The sequence below is a fragment of the Acanthochromis polyacanthus genome, chromosome 2 (assembly GCF_021347895.1).
Source record: "Acanthochromis polyacanthus isolate Apoly-LR-REF ecotype Palm Island chromosome 2, KAUST_Apoly_ChrSc, whole genome shotgun sequence".
NCBI lineage: Eukaryota > Metazoa > Chordata > Actinopteri > Pomacentridae > Acanthochromis > Acanthochromis polyacanthus.
In genome coordinates this window covers 30,613,362-30,639,207 of record NC_067114.1, presented here as the reverse complement: position 1 = coordinate 30,639,207, position 25,846 = coordinate 30,613,362, and the positions used below count along the sequence as shown (strand labels likewise).

Here is a 25,846-nt window from a genome sequence, read left to right as displayed (position 1 = left end):
TAGCTGCGGTTTATGCCCAGGTCAGCTTTAACCCTTTAAGAGGGAATATTGTTAAGACCTATTTTGTCTTTTCTCTGTCCTACATGTAATCATGATGATTACTGATACATTAAACGTCGTGCGTAAAACATCCAGACACCGTGCGTAAAATAGTCCAGTTGGCTGACAAGCTAAACTGAGGCTGAACGAAACTGCAGCTCCTGAAGTGCTCATTCCAAGGGAGTGGGAGGGGCAGGAGAATATAGAATCCATGCTGAGATGGGTGGGAGAAAGAAAGACTTTGAGGTGGGCGTCTCTCCCTTCCGAAAATTGTCTGGCCATTCCATTCTCACAGCTCGTTCTTCTCCTCTCCTTTCTCCAAGCCTGTGCGTATACCAGAGCGGAGGATGAACTCTCTACTGAAATGGGCTCTCATCCTGTTCTTCCTCATCTCCATCATTCTGAACATCGTCCTGATCGGCCTCCACTCCAGCAGGTCGACCAAATGTTCCGCTCAGCGTGTTCACCCGCTGCGGGGAAAACACGACGAGCGCAGCCTCGTGTTCGCTGACCTCACTCTGGAAGAGTACTCGCAGGTCCAGCAGTACATGCTCAAGCAGAAGGACCTGGACATCTCCACCAAACAGCTCACCAAACCATCTGAAAACTTCTTGTTCTTAATAGACCGGTCTCTGCCAAAGAAAGCTGACGTTCTGGCTTACCTGGACACGAAAGGTCCCAAACCAGCGAGAGAAGCGACGGTGGTGGTTCTCTACGGTGCCAAAGGTTACATCAAGGAGTATGTAGTGGGGCCTCTTCCCAACCCCACATACCACAGAGATGTCACCAAAGAGAGGTACAACATGGATCTGCCCATCAATTCACGTTTGGCCACCATCGGGGAATACGCGCTGATGTTTCAGTTTCTTGACGCTGAAGTTTTCTCCAAACTGACGAAAATCATGAAAGAGAGTTTCGATGTGGATGAGAAAAAACCACTGAACGCCTTCGAGCAGATGCCCCGGGGAGTCCGAGCCGGAGACAGAAAGACTTGGATCTCCTTCTTCAGGGATATGGATGGAATGTACATCCACCCGGTGGGCTTCGAGGTGCTGCTGAACCATGAGAGCCTGAACGCGTCCCAGTGGAGAGTGGAAAAACTGATGTATAACGGCAAATACTTCAACACTGTAGAAGATCTGAAGGACGCATATGATAAGGGGACTGTTAAGAAAATAGTTTACAAGGAGACACCTGATTATGGCTCTCTGAGACCCAGGAACAAGCCTCTGCAGATCGGCCCGCAGCAGTTTTACGCAGAGGGGAAACGCTACAGCATCCAGAACAACCACGTCCTCTACCTGGACTGGAGCTTCGCCTTCGGCCTGAGCTCCCTTACAGGCATGAGGGTGTTTGATGTGCGCTTCAAGGAGGAGAGGATCCTCTACGAGCTGAGCGTGCAGGAGGCCATGTCCATTTACGGTTCAGTGACACCGGGGATGATTCTCACCAAGTTTCTGGACTCTAGCATCGGGATAGGGCGCTTCGCGCACGAACTTGCCCGTGGCGTGGATTGCCCCTACGAGGCCACATACGTGGACACGTACCGCTACATCGATGTTCCAATTCCCATGAGGTTCAGGAATTCAATCTGCATCTTTGAGCACAACATGGGTCAGCCCCTGAGGAGACACTTCGCGGACTTTTTCCACAACAGCTACGGAGGGATGGCGAACAGCGCGCTGGTGTTCAGGACCGTCACAGCTATTGGGAACTATGACTACATGTGGGATTTCATCTTCTACCAGAGCGGATCAGTGGAGGCCAAAGTGCACGCCACAGGCTACATCGCCTCTTCCTACCTGGTGGATGGCAGTCTGAAACACGGACACCAAGTAGCAGAGAATGTCCTGGGAAACATCCACACTCACTTCATGAACTTCAAGGTGGACCTGGATGTGGCTGGTGAGTGGCAGGAACAGACTGTGATAGAAAATAAATTCCAACAGATATTACTTTCTGTGGTGTTTCAGCGAGGTACAGCCAGACTGATGTAGGAGTTATTGGCACAGCAGCAGATAATTAACTGGACTCACAAAATATGTTTTCTGCAGATTTTGTGCAGAAACCTGTTTTTCCCCTTGATTCACTATTTCCTTTCTTTCTGTGATAAATATATTGACTACAAATGATTTTAGAGCCAACTAAAAGTAAAAATAGCAAAGAAACAGGAGATTAATCCACAATTTTGAAATATAGAAATCACGTTTATTCATTATAACTTACAAAATCTACATATATTCTTGATCCCTAATGCATATATACAGACAAACTGAAGAGCAAAACAACCTGAAGAAGCTTAGTAAGAGTCCAGGAAACCAAACACCACCAGAACAGCTTCTATGTACATTGGCAAAGACTCTCCAAGTCTCTGAAACGACTGTAGAAATAGAAAAAATAAATCCAACAGATATGACTTTATCTGGTGTTTCAGTGATGGTGTTGCAGAGTCTAAGACAAAATCTCATCCAAGTGCTCATTTATGTTGAGATCTGGTGACTGTAAAGACTGTAATATGTGATTCACACCTTTTTGATACTCATCCAACCATTCAGGGACCTTTCTGCCCTATAGATGGGAACGCTGTCATCTTAGAAGAGAAATGTTTCATCACTGGATATGTATGATCACTCACAATATGTACTTATTAATTCAGTTCCGTTTTATTTATATTGCATCAATTACAATTCAAATCGTCTCAGGACACTTTACAGAACCCGGAACTTGGAGGGAGCAGGGCACACAACAATGCACTTAGTGTGGGAGTAAAGAGTCACGATACTGTTGGCCTGCTGTCAGTGACTGATGTGGAAACAAAGACTTTAAAAGTTTGAGAAAAGGGCAAATGATGACTTTTATGTCCTGACTTTTAAAAGGAAGAGGCATTATCCATTCAGTCACAGAGCTTGATGGTATTTTCATTGTAGTTTGATTTAAAAGTAATGCAGAAATGTGAAAATATGCAGAGTTAAAGCTGTGAAACCAAAACAATGTGCAGTTAAAGCAAATTCTCTGTGGGTTCATCACGAAACACAATCATTGTTGACATAAAGACACCGGCAACTACGACTTTCAACGTATTTAGAATTTAAAAGTGACAAAAAATAATCCCCTGTGAAGTTCTCAAATGCAGATAAAAGAGAGGAAACATCACTTACATGACTGCGTCTTTCCCTGTGCAGGTGTGAAGAACATGTTCCAGACCAAAGACATGGAGTACGTTAATGTGTCGTTGCCATGGATGCCTGATCGCTTCGCTATGGTGCCTCAGCTGGTGGAGAAGCAGGTCAAAACAGAAAAGGTCTGACTTGGTCTTCACATACTTGTATTTAGTTAAATAAACAGTGAGTGCAGAGAAAGCATGACATGCTCTAAAGGCCCCACTGGGTCTAGTAGTGTTACTTAGACAGTTTAGTGCAGGAACTATGCATGAGGCACTCAGTAGGACCAAATATGTAGCTAATTAAAACCAGTTCTTCTGTACCTGTATTGCAGAATATCAAACAACTCAAGAGGCTGTCATCTGAAATGTACAACTTGTGAAAACCCATTTATTATCTGATTCAAAGAACTTGGAAACTGTCAGCCATGCTTTCATTATATCCTGGTTAGATTACTGTAGATCTCTGCTTCTCTGGTAGTTAAACTAAAGATCCAAACTTCTGCTGCAGCAGAACTGTTCACTAAAGAATCCTCATAAAGCTGATTTTAGCATCCCTGCACTGGCTGCCTGTACCTTTCAGAGTACATTTTTAATGTCTGATTCCAGTTTCTATCATGCTGCTCCTTAAGAGCCTGAATGCAGCCGCAGATCCTCCACAGAGACAGAGCTTTTGTCTTTATAAGGCATTCTGGAGCTGTTCTGTGACGGCGCTATATAAATAACTAAAGTTATTAGTGAGTATTTATTTCTATACACACCAGGACTGACCCCTAATAGTTCCAGAGCTGAGCTGTGAGGAGGAAGAACCCAGACTCCTCTCCCAGTTAGTGAGCAGATGACTGGGAGCCACTAATATCTGCTGTGACACCTCCACAGGAAGCCGCCCTGCGTCACGGCACCAAGACGCCTCGCTACCTCCACATCGCCAGCAACACTAAGAACCGCTGGGGACACAATCGCTCCTACAGGCTGCAGGTTTACAGCTTCGCAGGAGATCACCTCCCAGAGAGTGAGGCTGAGGAGAGGTCCATGTCCTGGGCCAGGTAGGACTCACAAATGTTCATGACTGCCAGCATGTCTTTTCAGTTCAGGATGAGTTGAGTGACAATAAGTGCTCTACAGATACTCTCAAAGCTAAGAAATATGATCTGCAGCAGGCTAAATTTATGAAATATTTTAGTGAAAATCATGGTCGGTTCTTGTGCTGCATGGCTGGTGAGCAACAATCAGAGGAGGAGGCCTGCTGTGGACAGGAAGTCCTGCAGAAACACTCTATGTTTTTCTCTCTGTGTGGAGGATTTGTCTCCAGTCAGCTTTCTGTTTATGTTCTCATCAGGCTGCACATTATACAAATATGACATCTCACCACTGGACCAAAACCTTCTGAACGCTCAGAGATGAAGTGAATGATGCTGATGACCTCAGGACAACGTCACATGTCAAAGTCTGGAATGTGTCAGAGGATGAAGTTCCAGTTAGTTCTCCTCATAAGAATTGTGGATGTGTAAAGTGGAAAGGCCTGAAACTCAAATGTTACAGACTTGGATGAACTTGTTGGTGCCCTTTTGTTAAAGAAATAAAAACCAGAATGGTCATTGAATAACTTGAAACTGACAAAAGTAAAAATAAATAAATCTTTACTGTAAATGAATTAACTAATTATAAACTACTGAAAATCAGACATTGAGTTTGAATTGTGATTCAAGAGAATCATTTAAAAAACTAATGAAACTGACATGGACAAAAGTGATGATACCCCCAGAAAAGACAATGTTTAACTCAGGTGTGTCCTCTAATTAGCATCACAGGTGTTATTGCTTCTGTCAGCTTCGAGGTATTATTATTGACCATTGTGGGTTTTCCTTTCTTTAACTGATGGGTGTCCACATCTGTATGAGTCTCTGGAACTGCAAGTTTGTGAGTGGGTCCAGGTTAGCTGTCAGTATCTACTGACGGTGGTCTGAGGCTGCTGGAGGGATGTGCTGCAGCTGTTCAAACCCACATCTTCCACGACTTAAAGACTTAAAGTTTACGTCTTGGTCCAGATACTGCAGGACACCTTTAGAGGACCTGTAGAGTCCAGGCCTCAGTGGGTCGAAGGTGTGTTTGTGGCTGCAAAGAACGGGCAGCACATTAGGCAGGAGGTCGTAATGTTTGGGCTGATTAGTGTAAATTCTGTTTATATGCAGATGACAACCTGCTCTATGTCACCCAAAGACCAGATAATTTGGGTATTATATGTGACTTACATGAAAAAATCTTGAAGTTGGTTCAGTCTTAGTTTCTCCAGACAATGACTTAAGTCAAACAAGAGGATTTTTAGTCTTCACAGCGATGCAGAAAGCAACCCATTCTTTTGTTTTCCCTTTTTAAGACTATTGCACTGCTTTTTCTTTTTCTTCAGTCTCGGCCAAAAGTCTCTTGTCTTTTTAAGTTTTCAGTTAATAATAAGACCCACCCAGGACTATTGTTTTAATGAAAGAACATTATTGCTGCAGTCACACTTGCTCTGGAAACACCAGTAGCTGATGGTGGCTAACAGGAACTAATGTCGACAGGTGAATATAAATACTTCTGAGCCAGTTTGTTGATGTTACTGGATAAATGTGCAATGATTGGTCACTTCATTGACAGAACATTAATCTGCAGCGACTCTGATTATCAGTGTCAGACTGTTGGCAGAACAGCTACCAACTGAGTAACCAATGATGAGAGTAATCTTTGCTACCCTGGTCTGACAAACTGTTTTGGAATTACAGTAAAGGCCTTAGAGGCAGCATCATGGTTCCATTTTAAATGTAAATATCCAGTTCTGTAGCACAAGAGCCAACACGATGGATCAGGGTTTATTCCTTTATAGCAACATGACGGGTGAGGTTGTGATGGACGGAGTGGTGCACATCAGACATAATGTAGGAGACCAGGATTCATGTATATCCACAAACCTGCATTTAACAATCGACTTTATATGAACCACAAGAGGAGGGAAGCATAAATTATAGAAATGTCTGGGGTTTTGCAGACTAATTAAGAGCAATGTCCTCTTCTGTTTCTGGGGCTGAAATTCCTTTGGAGCCACAACACAGCCTGAGGTCTGAAGCTGAAACCTCCTCTTGTGTCTGTCTCCAGGTATAAGGTTGCCATCACCAAGCATAAGGACTTAGAGCAGACCAGCAGCAGTCTGTACAGTCAGAACGGCATGTGGACTCCAGCTGTGGACTTCAGCAAGTACATTGAAGACAACGAAAACATAGAAAACGAGGTAAATGTGAATGTTAGAATAGTCCAGGATAAACAGTCATCCAGTGAGTCCATTTTAAAGTGGATAGCTAAAAAGAAAGTGCATGATGTGTGTGCAGGACCTGGTTGCCTGGGTGACCGCCGGTTTCCTCCACATCCCTCACGCCGAGGACATCCCCAACACGGTAACCGTTGGCAACGGGGGCGGGGTCCTGCTGCGGCCCCACAACTACTTCAATGAGGACCCCTCCATCCACTCTGCTGACAGCGTGTTCTTCAGCCCGGGTGCTGAGAACAGCTGCGACAACAACAGGATGGCCTGCCTTGCTCAGGAGACCTGCAGCCCCGTCCTGGAGCCCTTCACCTTCCACGGCTTCGAGGGAGTCATGAAGTTTGAAGACTGGCTGTGATTTATCCTTTCCTGCTAGGAAACAGCTGTGGTGAACTCAGAGGTGTGCTTGGGCTTATTTACCAATGTATGAAGATGCTTGTGTCACTGTGTTATAGAGGCAGCTTGGGATGGCACAGGAGTTTAAATCTGCACGAGGGGGCGATTAGCTTTACAGTCAGGTCTGTAAATATTTGGACATGGATACAATCTTCATCATTCTGGCTCTGTGCATCACCACAATGGTTTGAAATGAAACCATCAGGATGTGTTTTAAGTGCAGACTTCAAATTTTTGCATGTAAAATTCTTCAACCCCTGACATTTCTGACAATCTGGCAAAATGAGCAGTATTACAACTGTAGGTGACCAAATCATATGAGCTGAACAGTTAGTTTATTGAAATATAATACCAAAGCAAAAATCAAGATTTAATGAAAAGATTCATTCATTTAAAGATAAATGTTTTAGAGGTGTTGCAGCTGTATTGAAGCCAGGCAGACTGTTTCCCTCTGTTTTCAGCGCAGTGTGCAGCTTTAAAGATCCGTCTTTGGATCGTTAACTACTAATCATGCAGCCTTTACACTGTAGCAAATTTTTGTCTTCATTCATTTTACAAACATAGATTGTATAAAAAAATAAGGATATAGCCTCTGATGAGTGAAACCAGCATTCAGGTGCCTTAAACCTGCATTCTTCTTTTCAGCCAGCAGGGGGCGACTCTTTTAGCTGCAAAACCAAATCTGATCATATCGAAGTCTGTGAGAAAATCACACTGTTTAAATTCCTCAGTCAACATTTTTCTACTGTGTTTATGGTCTGAATTGCTACTTCCAAAAATCCTTTAATGTAGCATGATGTTCAGTTTGTAAGTTAGGGTCCCATTTAGGACAAAATAGATGATAAAACAGGATATGTTTTAGGGCAGGGCTACCTTATGATTAACAGATCACTACCATGTTAGCATGTGTAATATCTATGAGTTCTCATGGCCAAATCTGAAACACAAGTCTTTAAAACAATAGTTTATAAACCAGTGGATTATCTAATGGTTTCTTTGGTCATATTCTATATACAGACTGTTTACTATAGACGCAAAGCGTTTAACTTCCATAAGCTGGAAACACACTGGAGTTAGCTGATTCATTCCCTAAAATGTTACATTGCATTATTTTTTTACATGCAGTTAAAAGATCCTCAGAAATGAAAAGTTGGATCGCCTGATCACACATTTTTGCCGTCAGTACTTTTAAATTTCAGACAGCCTGACTATATGTACCCCTCACTATTTACTTTATGTCTTACTTTAATGATGCATACGACCAAACAGTTTGTCAGAGCCTCAATCTGGGCTCTTCTGGAACCCGACCATGTTGTTCTGCTGGCAATCCAGCCTTGATGGATTTAAATGCTGCCTAAATGGTTTAGAATCCATCTTAAATATAAATGATGTCATTATAATCTGGAAACGTGACTGTGTCTACACAGGAGGTATTAAGGGACATCTTGAACTGTAGGTCAGTCACACATGTAAATTGTGTAAACTTAAGCTAATACGAGGCCTGTGTTGATGGTGGAACGGTTAAATAAGAGCGTAGCGGATCTGTCAGATCTGCATGAAACCTCAGACGCTGATCTCCTTCAGTTTTTACATGTACAAAAGTGAAAATGTGAATTAAATGCTAAAATGTAAACACAAAACTGTGGGTGACACAGGGAGTAAGGGTTATACCAGCAGTGGAGCAGCTTTGCTAATCTAAAATGTGTTGCATGACTTTAAACAATATTAGCAGACTTCTGTATTCTCACTAATACCTGCTGCCTGGGATTTAACCGTCTTATTTCAACCCCACATGGATACAACCTGTGAAATATCAGTTAGAGATTATGCAGCCTGAAAGTGATTTGTTTTGATGTCATCAATCAGTTTTTATTTTGCATAAAGTCAGAATGTATTCAGATGTTTGCTTTGTCTCTGGTTTTCTTGCTGATGAAGCACTGTGATGTACAGTCAGCTGTGTGGAAACGAGCGCACTGATAAACATGAACATTAACTCAAAGGTTTTTGATTTGGTTAAAGACCGAGACTACTGAACATCCCACTGAGGTTTCATCCTTTTTCTACAGTTTTTCTGCAGTGCAACATTGTGAGAAATGTTTTTGTTGCTATTTTCTCTCCCAATAAAACAAACACTTTATGTAATGTGTTGCTTTGAGGGATTTTGATACCACTAAAGGCATAGAAGTGTGTGAGTTTATGCAGATGTGTGGGGGCTTCGTATGGTTTTCCAAAGAGGAGCTGACTGAAACCAGGCCAGCAAAGCGAGGGTAAACCACTCCCATCTACATCTTTGGACCAGACTCAGAGGACGGATACGGGTGCATGTAAGGTTCAGTGATTGTGTGAGTGTTTCCTTCAGTGAACTCCAACATATGGTTCTCTGCCTCAGACACCAAATGAAATGTTTGTGTTAAAGCTTTCATTTTGTTTAAGAAAGACAGTGACAGGATGAGAGCAATGAAACCCTGAAGTCTGCAGCTGTGTTTCTGAGACTTTCATCAGTACACTGCAGGTTCATGGTGGACCATTCTAACATAGGTCATGTTTTTTAAAAAAAAAGTGTGTGATTTGCATGCAGAATCAAATTAAAAATATATAGTTCATAGGGACAAAATGAAGTCTTAAAGAGTAAAGTCTTACTCCCTCTGGAGGAAAAGAGAGACGGATTTTAAGACACCAAAGAACTCTCTGCTCCTGTTTGTCTGTGGATTTTTATAGACAATGAAAAAATCAGATTTTTGAAGACTTTCTCTCACATTTTTATTCCTTAGAATGCTCAGTTTCTGCTTTAAGTAACAAGAAAAATGAACACCATCCTAGACTTAGAAAGACAAATAGTTTGATTACTTTTTAAAGACTGGGAGAATTTAGAAGGTTGTGGGAGTTTGTTGTCTCCAGCAAGTGGAAAACGCATGTCAAGATTATTAGTTTAATACAAGCTGAGTGATTCTAATGCAATACACAGTGAATTTGTCCTCCCGAAGACGGTAAAAAGGATGGAAGTTTTCATCAGAATAACATTCCTGATACTGTCTGTAAGGAGAGAACAGCCACACTGATGTACACGTTTTTAACACAGCAGCAGATAATAACAGGAGTCACAAAATAGGTTGTTCTGCAGATTCTGGGCCAGTTGTGTGTTTATGTCGTTTATTAATTACTTTGTTTTTCTTTATTCTGTAACAAACTTATTGAATGCAAAAGATTTTACAGCCAAATAAAAGTAAAAATATCAAAGAAACAGGAGAGGATTTTTTTTTTCTTGAACAAATGGACATGGGATCTGTAAACACGCAATTTATGCCCAGGTCAGCTTTAACCCTTTAAGAGGGAATATTGTTAAGACCTATTTTGTCTTTTCTCTGTCCTACATGTAATCATGATGATTACTGATACATTAAACGTCGTGCGTAAAACATCCAGACACCGTGCGTAAAATAGTCCAGTTGGCTGACAAGCTAAACTGAGGCTGAACAAAACTGCAGCTCCTGAAGTGCTCATTCCAAGGGAGTGGGAGGGGCAGGGGAATGTAGGATCCATGCCGAGATGGGTGGGAGAAAGGAAGGTGGGCGTCTCTCCCTTCCGAAAATTGTCTGGCCATTCCATTCTCACAGCTCATTCTTCTCCTCTCCTTTCTCCAAGCCTGTGCGTATACCAGAGCGGAGGATGAATTCTCTACTGAAATGGGCTCTCATCCTGTTCTTCCTCATCTCCATCATTCTGAACATCGTCCTGATCGGCCTCCACTCCAGCAGGTCGACCAAATGTTCCGCTCAGCGTGTTCACCCGCTGCGGGGAAAACACGACGAGCGCAGCCTCGTGTTCGCTGACCTCACTCTGGAAGAGTACTCGCAGGTCCAGCAGTACATGCTCAAGCAGAAGGACCTGGACATCTCCACCAAGCAGCTCACCAAACCATCTGAAAACTATTTACTGTTAATAGACCGGTCTCTGCCGAAGAAAGCTGACGTTCTGGCTTACCTGGACACGAAAGGTCCCAAACCAGCGAGAGAAGCGACGGTGGTGGTTCTCTACGGTGCCAAAAGTTACATCAAGGAGTATGTAGTGGGGCCTCTTCCCAACCCCACATACCACAGAGATGTCACCAAAGAGAGGTACAACATGGATCTGCCCATCAATTCACGTTTGGTCACCATCGGGGAATACGCGCTGATGTTTCAGTTTCTTGACGCTGAAGTTTTCTCCAAACTGACGAAAATCATGAAAGAGAGTTTCGATGTGGATGAGAAAAAAACACTGAACCCCTTCGAGCAGATGCCCCGAGGAGTCCGAACCGGAGACAGAAAGCCTTGGATCTCCTTCTTCAGGGATATGGATGGAATGTACATCCACCCGGTGGGCTTCGAGGTGCTGCTGAACCATGAGAGCCTGAACGCGTCCCAGTGGAGAGTGGAAAAACTGATGTATAACGGCAAATACTTCAACACTGTAGAAGATCTGAAGGACGCATATGATAAGGGGACTGTTAAGAAAATAGTTTACAAGGAGACACCTGATTATGGCTCTCTGAGACCCAGGAACAAGCCTCTGCAGATCGGCCCGCAGCAGTTTTACGCAGAGGGGAAACGCTACAGCATCCAGAACAACCACGTCCTCTACCTGGACTGGAGCTTCGCCTTCGGCCTGAGTTCTGTCACAGGCATGAGGGTGTTTGATGTGCGCTTCAAGGAGGAGAGGATCCTCTACGAGCTGAGCGTGCAGGAGGCCATGTCCATTTACGGTTCAGTGACACCGGGGATGATTCTCACCAAGTTTCTGGACTCTAGCATGGGGATAGGGCGCTTCGCGCACGAACTTGCCCGTGGCGTGGATTGCCCCTACGAGGCCACATACGTGGACACGTACCGCTACATCGATGTTCCAATTCCCATGAGGTTCAGGAATTCAATCTGCATCTTTGAGCACAACATGGGTCAGCCCCTGAGGAGACACTTCGCGGACTTTTTCCACAACAGCTACGGAGGGATGGCGAACAGCGCGCTGGTGTTCAGGACCGTCACAGCTATTGAGAACTATGACTACATGTGGGATTTCATCTTCTACCAGAGCGGATCAGTGGAGGCCAAAGTGCACGCCACAGGCTACATCGCCTCTTCCTACCTGGTGGATGGCAATCTGAAACACGGACACCAAGTAGCAGAGAATGTCCTGGGAAACATCCACACTCACTTCATGAACTTCAAGGTGGACCTGGATGTGGCTGGTGAGTGGCAGGAACAGACTGTGATAGAAAATAAATTCCAACAGATATTACTTTCTGTGGTGTTTCAGCGAGGTACAGCCAGACTGATGTAGGAGTTATTGGCACAGCAGCAGATAATTAACTGGACTCACAAAATATGTTTTCTGCAGATTTTGTGCAGAAACCTGTTTTTCCCCTTGATTCACTATTTCCTTTCTTTCTGTGATAAATATATTGACTGCAAATGATTTTAGAGCTAACTAAAGTAAAAATAGCAAAGAAACAGGAGATTAATCCACAATTTTGAAATATAGAAATCATGTTTATTCATTATAACTTACAAAATCTACATATATTCTTGATCCCTAATGCATATATACAGACAAACTGAAGAGCAAAACAACCTGAAGAAGCTTAGTAAGAGTCCAGGAAACCAAACACCACCAGAACAGCTTCTATGTACATTGGCAAAGACTCTCCAAGTCTCTGAAACGACTGTAGAAATAGAAAAAATAAATCCAACAGATATGACTTTATCTGGTGTTTCAGTGATGGTGTTGCAGAGTCTAAGACAAAATCTCATCCAAGTGCTCATTTATGTTGAGATCTGGTGACTGTAAAGACCGTAGTATGTGATTCACACCTTTTTGATACTCATCCAACCATTCAGGGACCTTTCTGCCCTATAGATGGGAACGCTGTCATCTTAGAAGAGAAATGTTTCATCACTGGATATGTATGATCACTCACAATATGTACTTATTAATTCAGTTCCGTTTTATTTATATTGCATCAATTACAATTCAAATCGTCTCAGGACACTTTACAGAACCCGGAACTTGGAGGGAGCAGGGCACACAACAATGCACTTAGTGTGGGAGTAAAGAGTCACGATACTGTTGGCCTGCTGTCAGTGACTGATGTGGAAACAAAGACTTTAAAAGTTTGAGAAAAGGGCAAATGATGACTTTTATGTCCTGACTTTTAAAAGGAAGAGGCATTATCCATTCAGTCACAGAGCTTGATGGTATTTTCATTGTAGTTTGATTTAAAAGTAATGCAGAAATGTGAAAATATGCAGAGTTAAAGCTGTGAAACCAAAACAATGTGCAGTTAAAGCAAATTCTCTGTGGGTTCATCACGAAACACAATCATTGTTGACATAAAGACACCGGCAACTACGACTTTCAACGTATTTAGAATTTAAAAGTGACAAAAAATAATCCCCTGTGAAGTTCCCAAATGCAGATAAAAGAGAGGAAACATCACTTACATGACTGCGTCTTTCCCTGTGCAGGTGTGAAGAACATGTTCCAGACCAAAGACATGGAGTACGCTAATGTGTCGTTGCCATGGATGCCTGATCGCTTCGCTATGGTGCCTCAGCTGGTGGAGAAGCAGGTCAAAACAGAAAAGGTCTGACTTGGTCTTCACATACTTGTATTTAGTTAAATAAACAGTGAGTGCAGAGAAAGCATGACATGCTCTAAAGGCCCCACTGGGTCTAGTAGTGTTACTTAGACAGTTTAGTGCAGGAACTATGCATGAGGCACTCACTAGGACCACATATGTAGCTAATTAAAACCAGTTCTTCTGTACCTGTATTGCAGAATATCAAACAACTCAAGAGGCTGTCATCTGAAATGTACAACTTGTGAAAACCCATTTATTATCTGATTCAAAGAACTTGGAAACTGTCAGCCATGCTTTCATTATATCCTGGTTAGATTACTGTAGATCTCTGCTTCTCTCTTAGTTAAACTAAAGATCCAAACTTCTGCTGCAGCAGAACTGTTCACTAAAGAATCCTCATAAAGCTGATTTTAGCATCCCTGCACTGGCTGCCTGTACCTTTCAGAGTACATTTTTAATGTCTGATTCCAGTTTCTATCATGCTGCTCCTTAAGAGCCTGAATGCAGCCGCAGATCCTCCACAGAGACAGAGCTTTTGTCTTTATAAGGCATTCTGGAGCTGTTCTGTGACGGCGCTATATAAATAACTAAAGTTATTAGTGAGTATTTATTTCTATACACACCAGGACTGACCCCTAATAGTTCCAGAGCTGAGCTGTGAGGAGGAAGAACCCAGACTCCTCTCCCAGTTAGTGAGCAGATGACTGGGAGCCACTAATATCTGCTGTGACACCTCCACAGGAAGCCGCCCTGCGTCACGGCACCAAGACGCCTCGCTACCTCCACATCGCCAGCAACACTAAGAACCGCTGGGGACACAATCGCTCCTACAGGCTGCAGGTTTACAGCTTCGCAGGAGATCACCTCCCAGAGAGTGAGGCTGAGGAGAGGTCCATGTCCTGGGCCAGGTAGGACTCACAAATGTTCATGACTGCAAGCATGTCTTTATAAAGATAAGTTACAGACAAGAAGACAAGACAAGAAGTAGTCTGAATCCCAAACCGCCCCCTACACACTCCCCCTCCACTACCGAGTGTCACTCCAAAAGAAGTCACACTCGCAGCTGTGGAGGGCACCTATTATTGAAGGGGGAGGGTATAAATACGATCGTCAGGAATGGGACGCCCTGTCGCCTCACCGGAAAACGGAAGACGTTATCGCCATGGTAACACAAAGACGCCTACTGTCATGGCTGTAGCGCTGTGGCACAGGTTGCAACTAACAAGGATCGCTGCTGCTTCCAGAAGACGAAAGCGTCCCACTTTTTTTTTGACACATGTTTTCCAATCCTATTATCTGGCATTTCAAATCCAACAAATGAAAGAATGAATGAATTCTGTCAGTTGTGTTCAAATTTTAAGGTGTCAGGGGGTGCACAATTAAATCAAACGTCAGCAGAGAAGAAGATTTGTTTCTTTTGTTTTATCTTTTTACACCACTCTTTTTGTGATGTTCTGTCAGTGTGAAAAAGGCGTGGGAGAAATAAAGGACGCATGTGGAACTCACATCGATATGTTGTTTCCTCCTCCATTTGGACGTTGCACTTCCTGAAAAAGTTGTCCAGAGTGTGCATCGATGCAGACTCGCTATTTAAGGGCTGAACAGTCCACTCTCCCTCCACACTACGCGGTTTGGGACGGCCCTTAATATGGAGGACCCTCCACGGGAACGCGCAAACGGAGGGGTAGTGTGTAGGGGCGGTTTGGGATTCAGCCACACACTCACCAGCCACCTTATCAGACACACCTACTCTGTTCAGTTGCTTAGCAACACAAATAGCTAATCAGCCAATCACATGACAGCAACTCAGTGCATTTGTTCATGTAGACGTGGTCAAGAGAACTGGATTTTCACCAACAACCATCTCTGGGATTTACAGAGAACGGTCAGAAAAAGAGAAGATATCCAGCTTATTGATGTGAGGTTTCAGAGGAGAATGGGCAGACTGGTTGGAGAAAATAGAAAGAGAACAGGAACTCAGATAACCACTGGTTCCAACCATGAATGCAGAATACCATCTCTGAACTACAACAACCTTAAAAAGAATGTTCTACAGCAGCAAAAGACCACAATCCTGTCAGCTAAGAACAGGGAACTGATGAGTCTCCATTTCAGAAAATAAGGGGTCAGGTGTAAAGTTCTGAGCCACAGGTGTTTTGAGTCTGAGCATCTCTGAAACTGCAGGCTTGTGGGTGGGTCCAGGTTAGCTGTGAGTATCTGCTGACGATGGTCTGAGGCTGCTGGAGGGATGTGCTGCAACAAATCTGATCCGCAGCGACTCATACTCACATCTTCCAGGATTTAAAGAATTGGAGAATTGGAGCCACAACACAGCCTGAGGTCTGAAGCTGAAACCTCCTCTTGTGTCTGTCTCCAGGTATAAGGTTGCCATCACCAAGCATAAGGACTTAGAGCAGACCAGCAGCAGTCTGTACAGTCAGAACGGCATGTGGGCTCCAGCTGTGGACTTCAGCAAGTACATTGAAGACAACGAAAACATAGAAAACGAGGTAAATGTGAATGTTAGAATAGTCCAGGATAAACAGTCATCCAGTGAGTCCATTTTAAAGTGGATAGCTAAAAAGAAAGTGCATGATGTGTGTGCAGGACCTGGTTGCCTGGGTGACCGCCGGTTTCCTCCACATCCCTCACGCCGAGGACATCCCCAACACGGTAACCGTTGGCAGCGGGGGCGGGGTCCTGCTGCGGCCCCACAACTACTTCAATGAGGACCCCTCCATCCACTCTGCTGACAGCGTGTTCTTCAGTCCGGGTGCTGAGAACAGCTGCGACAACAACAGGATGGCCTGCCTTGCTCAGGAGACCTGCAGCCCCGTCCTGGAGCCCTTCACCTTCCACGGCTTCGAGGGAGTCATGAAGTTTGAAGACTGGATGTGATTTATCCTTTACTGCTAGGAAACAGCTGTGGTGAACTCAGAGGTGTGCTTGGGCTTATTTACCAATGTATGAAGATGCTTGTGTCACTGTGTTATAGAAGCAGCTTGGGATGGCTCAGGAGTTTAAATCTGCACTAGGGGGCGATCATAGACTGTATATAAAGATGGACGTAGCATCTGGCTCCAAAAATGAAGTCCACCCGGAAGTGTCAAAAACTTGCAATATCACGCCGTCCGCTAGGGTTGGCTCCAAAAAGCTTTTTCTCCATAGACCCCAATTCATTTTTGGAAAAAATAAAATTTGATAGACTGATGTTCTTCAGCTCAGGATTTTTTCCCGTTAGTTTTCATGGTCAAAATGAGAGATCAGGTGGCCGATCTTAAAATAAATCAATACTGAATTTCAAATAAATCGTTAAAGTTGGCGGAGCCAGGGGGCGTGGCTATACTTGATAGACAGCAACAGAAGCCTCTGCGGTAAAATGTGGGCGGGATAAGAGAGTCCTCAGCCAATCCTGCCCCTAGTTGCTCTCCGGTCCAGTCTGTTTGATGACGCTTTTTACGTCACTGGCTCCAAAAAATCCAAAACGGCGACCAGGAAGTAGCAAAATCCGGGCTTCATTTTCTCGGCGTTGAAACCAACGGGTGACGTCACGGTTAGTTTATGCCTGGGGGCGATTAGCTTTACAGTCAGGTCTGTAAATATTTGGACATGGATACAATCTTCATCATTCTGGCTCTGTGCACCACCACAATGGTTTGAAATGAAACCATCAGGATGTGTTTTAAGTGCAGACTTCAAATTTTTGCATGTAAAATTCTTCAACCCCTGACATTTCTGACATTCTGGCAAAATGAGCAACATTACAACTGTAGGTGACCAAATCATATGAGCTGAACAGTTAGTTTATTGAAATATAATACCAAAGCAAAAATCAAGATTTAATGAAAAGATTCATTCATTTAAAGATAAATGTTTTAGAGGTGTTGCAGCTGTATTGAAGCCAGGCAGACTGTTTCCCTCTGTTTTCAGCGCAGTGTGCAGCTTTAAAGATCCGTCTTTGGATCGTTAACTACTAATCATGCAGCCTTTACACTGTAGCAAATTTTTGTCTTCATTCATTTTACAAACATAGATTGTATAAAAAAATAAGGATATAGCCTCTGATGAGTGAAACCAGCATTCAGGTGCCTTAAACCTGCATTCTTCTTTTCAGCCAGCAGGGGGCGACTCTTTTAGCTGCAAAACCAAATCTGATCATATCGAAGTCTGTGAGAAAATCACACTGTTTTAATTCCTCAGTCAACATTTTTCTACTGTGTTTATGGTCTGAATTGCTACTTCCAAAAATCCTTTAATGTAGCATGATGTTCAGTTTGTAAGTTAGGGTCCCATTTAGGACAAAATAGATGATAAAACAGGATATGTTTTAGGGCAGGGCTACCTTATGATTAACAGATCACTACCATGTTAGCATGTGTAATATCTATGAGTTGTCATGGCCAAATCTGAAACACAACTCTTTAAAACAATAGTTTATAAACCAGTGGATTATCTAATGGTTTCTTTGGTCATATTCTATATACGGATTGTTTACTATAGACGCAAAGCGTTTAACTTCCATAAGCTGGAAACACACTGGAGTTAGCTGATTCATTCCCTAAAATGTTACATTGCATTATTTTTTTACATGCAGTTAAAAGATCCTCAGAAATGAAAAGTTGGATCGCCTGATCACACATTTTTGCCGTCAGTACTTTTAAATTTCAGACAGCCTGACTATATGTACCCCTCACTATTTACTTTATGTCTTACTTTAATGATGCATACGACCAAACAGTTTGTCAGAGCCTCAATCTGGGCTCTTCTGGAACCCGACCATGTTGTTCTGCTGGCAATCCAGCCTTGATGGATTTAAATGCTGCCTAAATGGTTTAGAATCCATCTTAAATATAAATGATGTCATTATAATCTGGAAACGTGACTGTGTCTACACAGGAGGTATTAAGGGACATCTTGAACTGTAGGTCAGTCACACATGTAAATTGTGTAAACTTAAGCTAATACGAGGCCTGTGTTGATGGTGGAACGGTTAAATAAGAGCGTAGCGGATCTGTCAGATCTGCATGAAACCTCAGACGCTGATCTCCTTCAGTTTTTACATGTACAAAAGTGAAAATGTGAATTAAATGCTAAAATGTAAACACAAAACTGTGGGTGACACAGGGAGTAAGGGTTATGCCAGCAGTGGAGCAGCTTTGCTAATCTAAAATGTGTTGCATGACTTTAAACAATATTAGCAGACTTCTGTATTCTCACTAATACCTGCTGCCTGGGATTTAACCGTCTTATTTCAACCCCACATGGATACAACCTGTGAAATATCAGTTAGAGATTATGCAGCCTGAAAGTGATTTGTTTTGATGTCATCAATCAGTTTTTATTTTGCATAAAGTCAGAATGTATTCAGATGTTTGCTTTGTCTCTGGTTTTCTTGCTGATGAAGCACTGTGATGTACAGTCAGCTGTGTGGAAACGAGCGCACTGATAAACATGAACATTAACTCAAAGGTTTTTGATTTGGTTAAAGACCGAGACTACTGAACATCCCACTGAGGTTTCATCCTTTTTCTACAGTTTTTCTGCAGTGCAACATTGTGAGAAATGTTTTTGTTGCTATTTTCTCTCCAAATAAAACAAACACTTTATGTAATGGATTGCTTTGAGGAATTTTGATACCACTAAAGGCATAGAAGTGTGTGAGTTTATGCAGATGTGTGGGGGCTTCGTATGGTTTTCCAAAGAGGAGCTGACTGAAACCAGGCCAGCAAAGCGAGGGTAAACCACTCCCATCTACATCTTTGGACCAGACTCAGAGGACGGATACGGGTGCATGTAAGGTTCAGTGATTGTGTGAGTGTTTCCTTCAGTGAACTCCAACATATGGTTCTCTGCCTCAGACACCAAATGAAATGTTTGTGTTAAAGCTTTCATTTTGTTTAAGAAAGACAGTGACAGGATGAGAGCAATGAAACCCTGAAGTCTGCAGCTGTGTTTCTGAGACTTTCATCAGTACACTGCAGGTTCATGGTGGACCATTCTAACATAGGTCATGTTTTTTAAAAAAAAGTGTGTGATTTGCATGCAGAATCAAATTAAAAATATATAGTTCATAGGGACAAAATGAAGTCTTAAAGAGTAAAGTCTTACTCCCTCTGGAGGAAAAAGAGAGACGGATTTTAAGACACCAAAGAACTCTCTGCTCCTGTTTGTCTGTGGATTTTTATAGACAATGAAAAAATCAGATTTTTGAAGACTTTCTCTCACATTTTTATTCTGTAACAAACTTATTGAATGCAAATGATTTTACAACCAAATAAAAGTAAAAATATCAAAGAAACAGGAGAGGAATTTTTTTTCTTGAACAAATGGACATGGGATCTGTAAACACGCAATTTATGCCCAGGTCAGCTTTAACCCTTTAAGAGGGAATATTGTTAAGACCTATTTTGTCTTTTCTCTGTCCTACATGTAATCATGATGATTACTGATACATTAAACGTCGTGCGTAAAACATCCAGACACCGTGCGTAAAATAGTCCAGTTGGCTGACAAGCTAAACTGAGGCTGAACGAAACTGCAGCTCCTGAAGTGCTCATTCCAAGGGAGTGGGAGGGGCAGGGGAATATAGAATCCATGCTGAGATGGGTGGGAAAATTTGCGCCTTTGAGGAGTGCCTCTCTGCTTTCCATAAATGATCTGGCCGGTCCCTCACTCACAGTTCATTCGTCTCCTCTCCTTTCTCCAAGCCTGTGCGTAATAGTAGAGCGGAGGATGAATTCTCTACTGAAATGGGCTCTCATCCTTTTCGTCCTCATCTCCATCATTCTGAACATCGTCCTGATCGGCCTCCACTCCAGCAGGTCGCCCAAATGTTCCGCTCAGCGTGTTCACCCGCTGCGGGGAAAACACGACGAGCGCAGCCTTGTGTTCGCTGACCTCACTCTGGAAGAGTACTCGCAGGTCCAGCAGTACATGCTCAAGCACAAGGACCTGGACATCTCCACCAAACAGCTCATCAAACCATCTGAAAACTATTTACTGTTAATAGACCGGTCTCTGCCAAAGAAAGCTGACGTTCTGGCTTACCTGGACACGAAAGGTCCCAAACCAGCGAGAGAAGCGACGGTGGTGGTTCTCTACGGTGCCAAAGGTTACATCAAGGAGTATGTAGTGGGGCCTCTTCCCAACCCCACATACCACAGAGATGTCACCAAAGAGAGGTACAACATGGATCTGCCCATCAGTTCGCATTTGATCACCGTCGCGGAATATGATGTGGTGGATAGGTTTCTTGAGGCTGAGGTTTTCTCCAAACTGAAGGCAATCATGAAAGAGAGTTTCGATGTGGATCAGGACGAAATACTGCACGCCTTCGAGCAGATGCCCCGAGGATTCCAAGCCGGAGACAGAAAGGGTTGGATCTCCTTCTTCAGGGATTTACATGGCATGTACACCCACCCGGTGGGCTTCGAGGTGCTGCTGAACCACAAGGGTCTGAACGCGTCCCAGTGGAGAGTGGAAAAACTGATGTATAACGGCAAATACTTCAACACTGTAAAAGATCTGAAAGATGCATATGACAAGGGGACTGTTAAGAAAATAGTTTACAAGGAGACACCTGATTATGGCTCTCTGAGACCCAGGAACAAGCCTCTGCAGATCGGCCCGCAGCAGTTTTACGCAGAGGGGAAACGCTACAGCATCCAGAACAACCACGTCCTCTACCTGGACTGGAGCTTCGCCTTCGGCCTGAGTTCTGTCACAGGCATGAGGGTGTTTGATGTGCGCTTCAAGGAGGAGAGGATCCTCTACGAGCTGAGCGTGCAGGAGGCCATGTCCATTTACGGTTCAGTGACACCGGGGATGATTTTCTCCAAGTTTCTGGACTCTAGCTTCGGGACAGGGAGCGCCGCGCATGAACTTGCCCGTGGCGTGGATTGCCCCTACGATGCCACATACGTGGACACGTACCGCTACAAGGATGCTCCAGTCCCGGCCAGGTTCAGGAATTCAATCTGCATCTTTGAGCACGACATGGTTCAGCCCCTGAGGAGACACTTCGCGAACGTTATCCAGCACAGTTATGGAGGGATGGCGAACAGCGCGCTGGTGTTCAGGACCGCCACAGATATTCTGGGTCATGACTATATTTGGGATTTCATCTTCTACCAGAGCGGATCAGTGGAGGCCAAAGTGCACGCCACAGGCTACATCGCCTCTTCCTACCTGGTGGATGGCAGTCTGAAACACGGACACCAGGTAGCAGAGAATGTCCTGGGAAACATCCACACTCACTTCATGAACTTCAAGGTGGACCTGGATGTGGCTGGTGAGTGGCAGGACTCCATTTAAACTTGTCTATCTGAGCAAAACTGAGATACATTTTTAAAAAGTAAAAAAACAAAAACCCTGGTAAAGAAAAGCATGTGATGCAGCTATGGGCTCTATGTCAGGACCGGGTCTGGGCTGTAGATAGAATGTTAGAAATATTCACTTCAGGAGATCACTCCTGTACCTTTCATTTATTTTGATCTGTTTAATTCCATGTGCATCACTGTTTATATGATCTATATATAAAGGTGTAAATGTAGATTATCTTTTCCAATCAGAGCTCCATCATCTTTGGAAAATGTGGTTGATTAAACTTTTTTTTTCTCAGATTGTCAACTGAACAGCATAATCCCCTGTGAAGTTCCCAAATGCAGATAAAAGAGAGGAAACATCACTTACATGACTGCGTCTTTCCCTGTGCAGGTGTGAAGAACATGTTCCAGACCAAAGACATGGAGTACGTTAATGTGTCGTTGCCATGGATGCCTGATCGCTTCGCTATGGTGCCTCAGCTGGTGGAGAAGCAGGTCAAAACAGAAAAGGTCTGACTTGGTCTTCACATACTTGTATTTAGTTAAATAAACAGTGAGTGCAGAGAAAGCATGACATGCTCTAAAGGCCCCACTGGGTCTAGTAGTGTTACTTAGACAGTTTAGTGCAGGAACTATGCATGAGGCACTCACTAGGACCACATATGTAGCTAATTAAAACCAGTTCTTCTGTACCTGTATTGCAGAATATCAAACAACTCAAGAGGCTGTCATCTGAAATGTACAACTTGTGAAAACCCATTTATTATCTGATTCAAAGAACTTGGAAACTGTCAGCCATGCTTTCATTATATCCTGGTTAGATTACTGTAGATCTCTGCTTCTCTGGTAGTTAAACTAAAGATCCAAACTTCTGCTGCAGCAGAACTATTCACTAAAGAATCCTCATAAAGCTGATTTTAGCATCCCTGCACTGGCTGCCTGTACCTTTCAGAGTACATTTTTAATGTCTGATTCCAGTTTCTATCATGCTGCTCCTTAAGAGCCTGAATGCAGCCGCAGATCCTCCACAGAGACAGAGCTTTTGTCTTTATAAGGCATTCTGGAGCTGTTCTGTGACGGCGCTATATAAATAACTAAAGTTATTAGTGAGTATTTATTTCTATACACACCAGGACTGACCCCTAATAGTTCCAGAGCTGAGCTGTGAGGAGGAAGAACCCAGACTCCTCTCCCAGTTAGTGAGCAGATGACTGGGAGCCACTAATATCTGCTGTGACACCTCCACAGGAAGCCGCCCTGCGTCACGGCACCAAGACGCCTCGCTACCTCCACATCGCCAGCAACACTAAGAACCGCTGGGGACACAATCGCTCCTACAGGCTGCAGGTTTACAGCTTCGCAGGAGATCACCTCCCAGAGAGTGAGGCTGAGGAGAGGTCCATGTCCTGGGCCAGGTAGGACTCACAAATGTTCATGACTGCAAGCATGTCTTTATAAAGATAAGTTACAGACAAGAAGACAAGACAAGAAGTAGTCTACATACTGTCAGGACTAAGAAACACACTCACCAGCCACCTTATCAGACACACCTACTCTGTTCAGTTGCTTAGCAACACAAATAGCTAATCAGCCAATCACATGACAGCAACTCAGTGCATTTGTTCATGTAGACGTGGTCAAGAGAACTGGATTTTCACCAACAACCATCTCTGGGATTTACAGAGAACGGTCAGAAAAAGAGAAGATATCCAGCTTATTGATGTGAGGTTTCAGAGGAGAATGGGCAGACTGGTTGGAGAAAATAGAAAGAGAACAGGAACTCAGATAACCACTGGTTCCAACCATGAATGCAGAATACCATCTCTGAACTACAACAACCTTAAAAAGAATGTTCTACAGCAGCAAAAGACCACAATCCTGTCAGCTAAGAACAGGGAACTGATGAGTCTCCATTTCAGAAAATAAGGGGTCAGGTGTAAAGTTCTGAGCCACAGGTGTTTTGAGTCTGAGCATCTCTGAAACTGCAGGCTTGTGGGTGGGTCCAGGTTAGCTGTGAGTATCTGCTGACGATGGTCTGAGGCTGCTGGAGGGATGTGCTGCAACAAATCTGATCCGCAGCGACTCATACTCACATCTTCCAGGATTTAAAGAATTGGAGAATTGGAGCCACAACACAGCCTGAGGTCTGAAGCTGAAACCTCCTCTTGTGTCTGTCTCCAGGTATAAGGTTGCCATCACCAAGCATAAGGACTTAGAGCAGACCAGCAGCAGTCTGTACAGTCAGAACGGCATGTGGGCTCCAGCTGTGGACTTCAGCAAGTACATTGAAGACAACGAAAACATAGAAAACGAGGTAAATGTGAATGTTAGAATAGTCCAGGATAAACAGTCATCCAGTGAGTCCATTTTAAAGTGGATAGCTAAAAAGAAAGTGCATGATGTGTGTGCAGGACCTGGTTGCCTGGGTGACCGCCGGTTTCCTCCACATCCCTCACGCCGAGGACATCCCCAACACGGTAACCGTTGGCAACGGGGGCGGGGTCCTGCTGCGGCCCCACAACTACTTCAATGAGGACCCCTCCATCCACTCTGCTGACAGCGTGTTCTTCAGCCCGGGTGCTGAGAACAGCTGCGACAACAACAGGATGGCCTGCCTTGTTCAGGAGACCTGCAGCCCCGTCCTGGAGCCCTTCACCTTCCACGGCTTCGTCTAGAAGACCGGGTCTGATTTGTTCTCCACTGCTGGGAAACAGCTTGTGAGGCTGTGGTGAACTCAGAGGTGTGCTTGGGCTTATTCACCAATCTATGAAGATGCTTGTGTCACTGTGTTATAGAGGCAGCTTGGGATGGCACAGGAGTTTAAATCTGCACTAGGGGGCGATTAGCTTTACAGTCAGGTCTGTAAATATTTGGACATGGATACAATCTTCATCATTCTGGCTCTGTGCATCACCACAATGGTTTGAAATGAAACAATGACGATTATGCAGCCTGAAAGTGATTTGTTTTGATGTCATCAATCAGTTTTTATTTTGCATAAAGTCAGAATGTATTCAGATGTTTGCTTTGTCTCTGGTTTTCTTGCTGATGAAGCACTGTGATGTACAGTCAGCTGTGTGGAAACGAGCGCACTGATAAACATGAACATTAACTCAAAGGTTTTTGATTTGGTTAAAGGCCGAGACTACTGAACATCCCACTGAGGTTTCATCCTTTTTCTACAGTTTTTCTGCAGTGCAACATTGTGAGAAATGTTTTTGTTGCTATTTTCTCTCCAAATAAAACAAACACTTTATGTAATGTGTTGCTTTGAGGGATTTTGATACCACTAAAGGTATAGAAGTGTGTGAGTTTATGCAGATGTGTGGGGGCTTCGTATGGTTTTCCAAAGAGGAGCTGACTGAAACTAGGCCAGCAAAGTGAGGGTAAACCACTCCCATCTCCATCCTTCTTAGGACCAGATTGAGAGGATGGATACAGGTGCATGTAAGGAGAACTTTAAGTAAGACACACAGAGTCACTGAAGTCAAAGCAAAGTTTCTTTAATTCTTGCAGCGAGGCGACGAGCCTCACAGAGGTACAGGGTTGTCTGAATATTACATATTGAGGAACACATCTTTATACAAGTTGTAGGACAGTTGGAAAGTTTGTCTTGAATGCGCTCCATTCCTGCTCCGTCCTGCTCAGAGCCGATCACCTCCTGACCTCCTCATAACAGGAAGTCAGACTCAGCAGCTTTTTGAGCAGCTTCAGCTTCTTCTTCCACATTTTTCTAACACTTCCCTCCAGTTGATAAGCACTTTTTAAAGCAATATAGTCACACAAGTAAATTGCCATAGGTGTAGGAATTTAGTCAGTCATCTGAGTAATTTAGAAAATCAAATGTTTTAAATAAATAAACGCATGCTATGTTCTGCTCCATGATGGTATTGTTGGCATGTTGAGGACCACTGAGGGCAGGCAGCTTATCCACTTTCTCCTGTCTCTTCCATGGTTTTCCTTAGTTTGTTTTTTCAGGATGCCATTGTGTCTCTCCACTAACCCTGCAGACTGTG

General features: G+C 43.7%; 3 protein-coding genes across 4 annotated transcripts; all 3 read left to right on the top strand.

The window, feature by feature from the left end:
* The first annotated feature begins 284 nt into the window (after positions 1-284).
* LOC127531821 (primary amine oxidase, liver isozyme-like) lies at positions 285-19,117 on the top strand. 2 transcript variants are annotated; one of them, XM_051942031.1, is made up of 6 exons: positions 285-1,944; positions 3,222-3,340; positions 4,079-4,245; positions 6,332-6,464; positions 6,562-6,894; positions 16,447-19,117. In XM_051942031.1, the coding sequence occupies exons 1-5, from the start codon at positions 387-389 to the stop codon at positions 6,850-6,852; spliced, it is 2,268 nt and encodes a 755-aa protein (XP_051797991.1). In that variant the 5' UTR covers positions 285-386; the 3' UTR covers positions 6,853-6,894; positions 16,447-19,117. The 2 variants fall into 2 exon arrangements, with proteins under 2 accessions (XP_051797991.1, XP_051797987.1); XM_051942027.1 differs by lacking the exon at positions 16,447-19,117 and having other exon boundaries at positions 6,562-9,032.
* LOC110952431 (primary amine oxidase, liver isozyme-like) lies at positions 10,533-18,875 on the top strand. The gene is made up of 5 exons (XM_051941973.1): positions 10,533-12,114; positions 13,391-13,509; positions 14,248-14,414; positions 15,884-16,016; positions 16,114-18,875. Exons 1-5 carry the CDS (start codon positions 10,557-10,559, stop codon positions 16,402-16,404), a joined length of 2,268 nt encoding a protein of 755 aa, XP_051797933.1. The 5' UTR covers positions 10,533-10,556; the 3' UTR covers positions 16,405-18,875.
* Positions 19,118-20,139: 1,022 nt separating the features above from the next.
* On the top strand, positions 20,140-25,091 carry LOC110947054 (primary amine oxidase, liver isozyme-like). Its single transcript, XM_051941982.1, has 5 exons — positions 20,140-21,796; positions 22,222-22,340; positions 23,079-23,245; positions 24,012-24,144; positions 24,242-25,091. The coding sequence occupies exons 1-5, from the start codon at positions 20,239-20,241 to the stop codon at positions 24,503-24,505; spliced, it is 2,241 nt and encodes a 746-aa protein (XP_051797942.1). The 5' UTR covers positions 20,140-20,238; the 3' UTR covers positions 24,506-25,091.
* Positions 25,092-25,846: the final 755 nt, after the last annotated feature.

What these genes read in the sequence shown, in the direction of transcription:
- LOC127531821 (XM_051942031.1), top strand. Translation starts at nt 387, where the DNA reads ATGAACTCTCTACTGAAATGGGCTCTCATCCTGTTCTTCCTCATCTCC. An exon ending in GGTGGACCTGGATGTGGCTG is followed by an intron (nt 1,945 to 3,221) that starts GTGAGTGGCAGG and finishes TTCCCTGTGCAG; the next exon opens with GTGTGAAGAACATGTTCCAG. An exon ending in AGGTCCATGTCCTGGGCCAG is followed by an intron (nt 4,246 to 6,331) that starts GTAGGACTCACA and finishes GTCTGTCTCCAG; the next exon opens with GTATAAGGTTGCCATCACCA.
- LOC110947054 (XM_051941982.1), top strand. Translation starts at nt 20,239, where the DNA reads ATGAATTCTCTACTGAAATGGGCTCTCATCCTTTTCGTCCTCATCTCC. An exon ending in AGCAGGTCAAAACAGAAAAG is followed by an intron (nt 22,341 to 23,078) that starts GTCTGACTTGGT and finishes ACACCTCCACAG; the next exon opens with GAAGCCGCCCTGCGTCACGG. An exon ending in AGGTCCATGTCCTGGGCCAG is followed by an intron (nt 23,246 to 24,011) that starts GTAGGACTCACA and finishes GTCTGTCTCCAG; the next exon opens with GTATAAGGTTGCCATCACCA.
- LOC110952431 (XM_051941973.1), top strand. Translation starts at nt 10,557, where the DNA reads ATGAATTCTCTACTGAAATGGGCTCTCATCCTGTTCTTCCTCATCTCC. An exon ending in GGTGGACCTGGATGTGGCTG is followed by an intron (nt 12,115 to 13,390) that starts GTGAGTGGCAGG and finishes TTCCCTGTGCAG; the next exon opens with GTGTGAAGAACATGTTCCAG. An exon ending in ACGAAAACATAGAAAACGAG is followed by an intron (nt 16,017 to 16,113) that starts GTAAATGTGAAT and finishes ATGTGTGTGCAG; the next exon opens with GACCTGGTTGCCTGGGTGAC.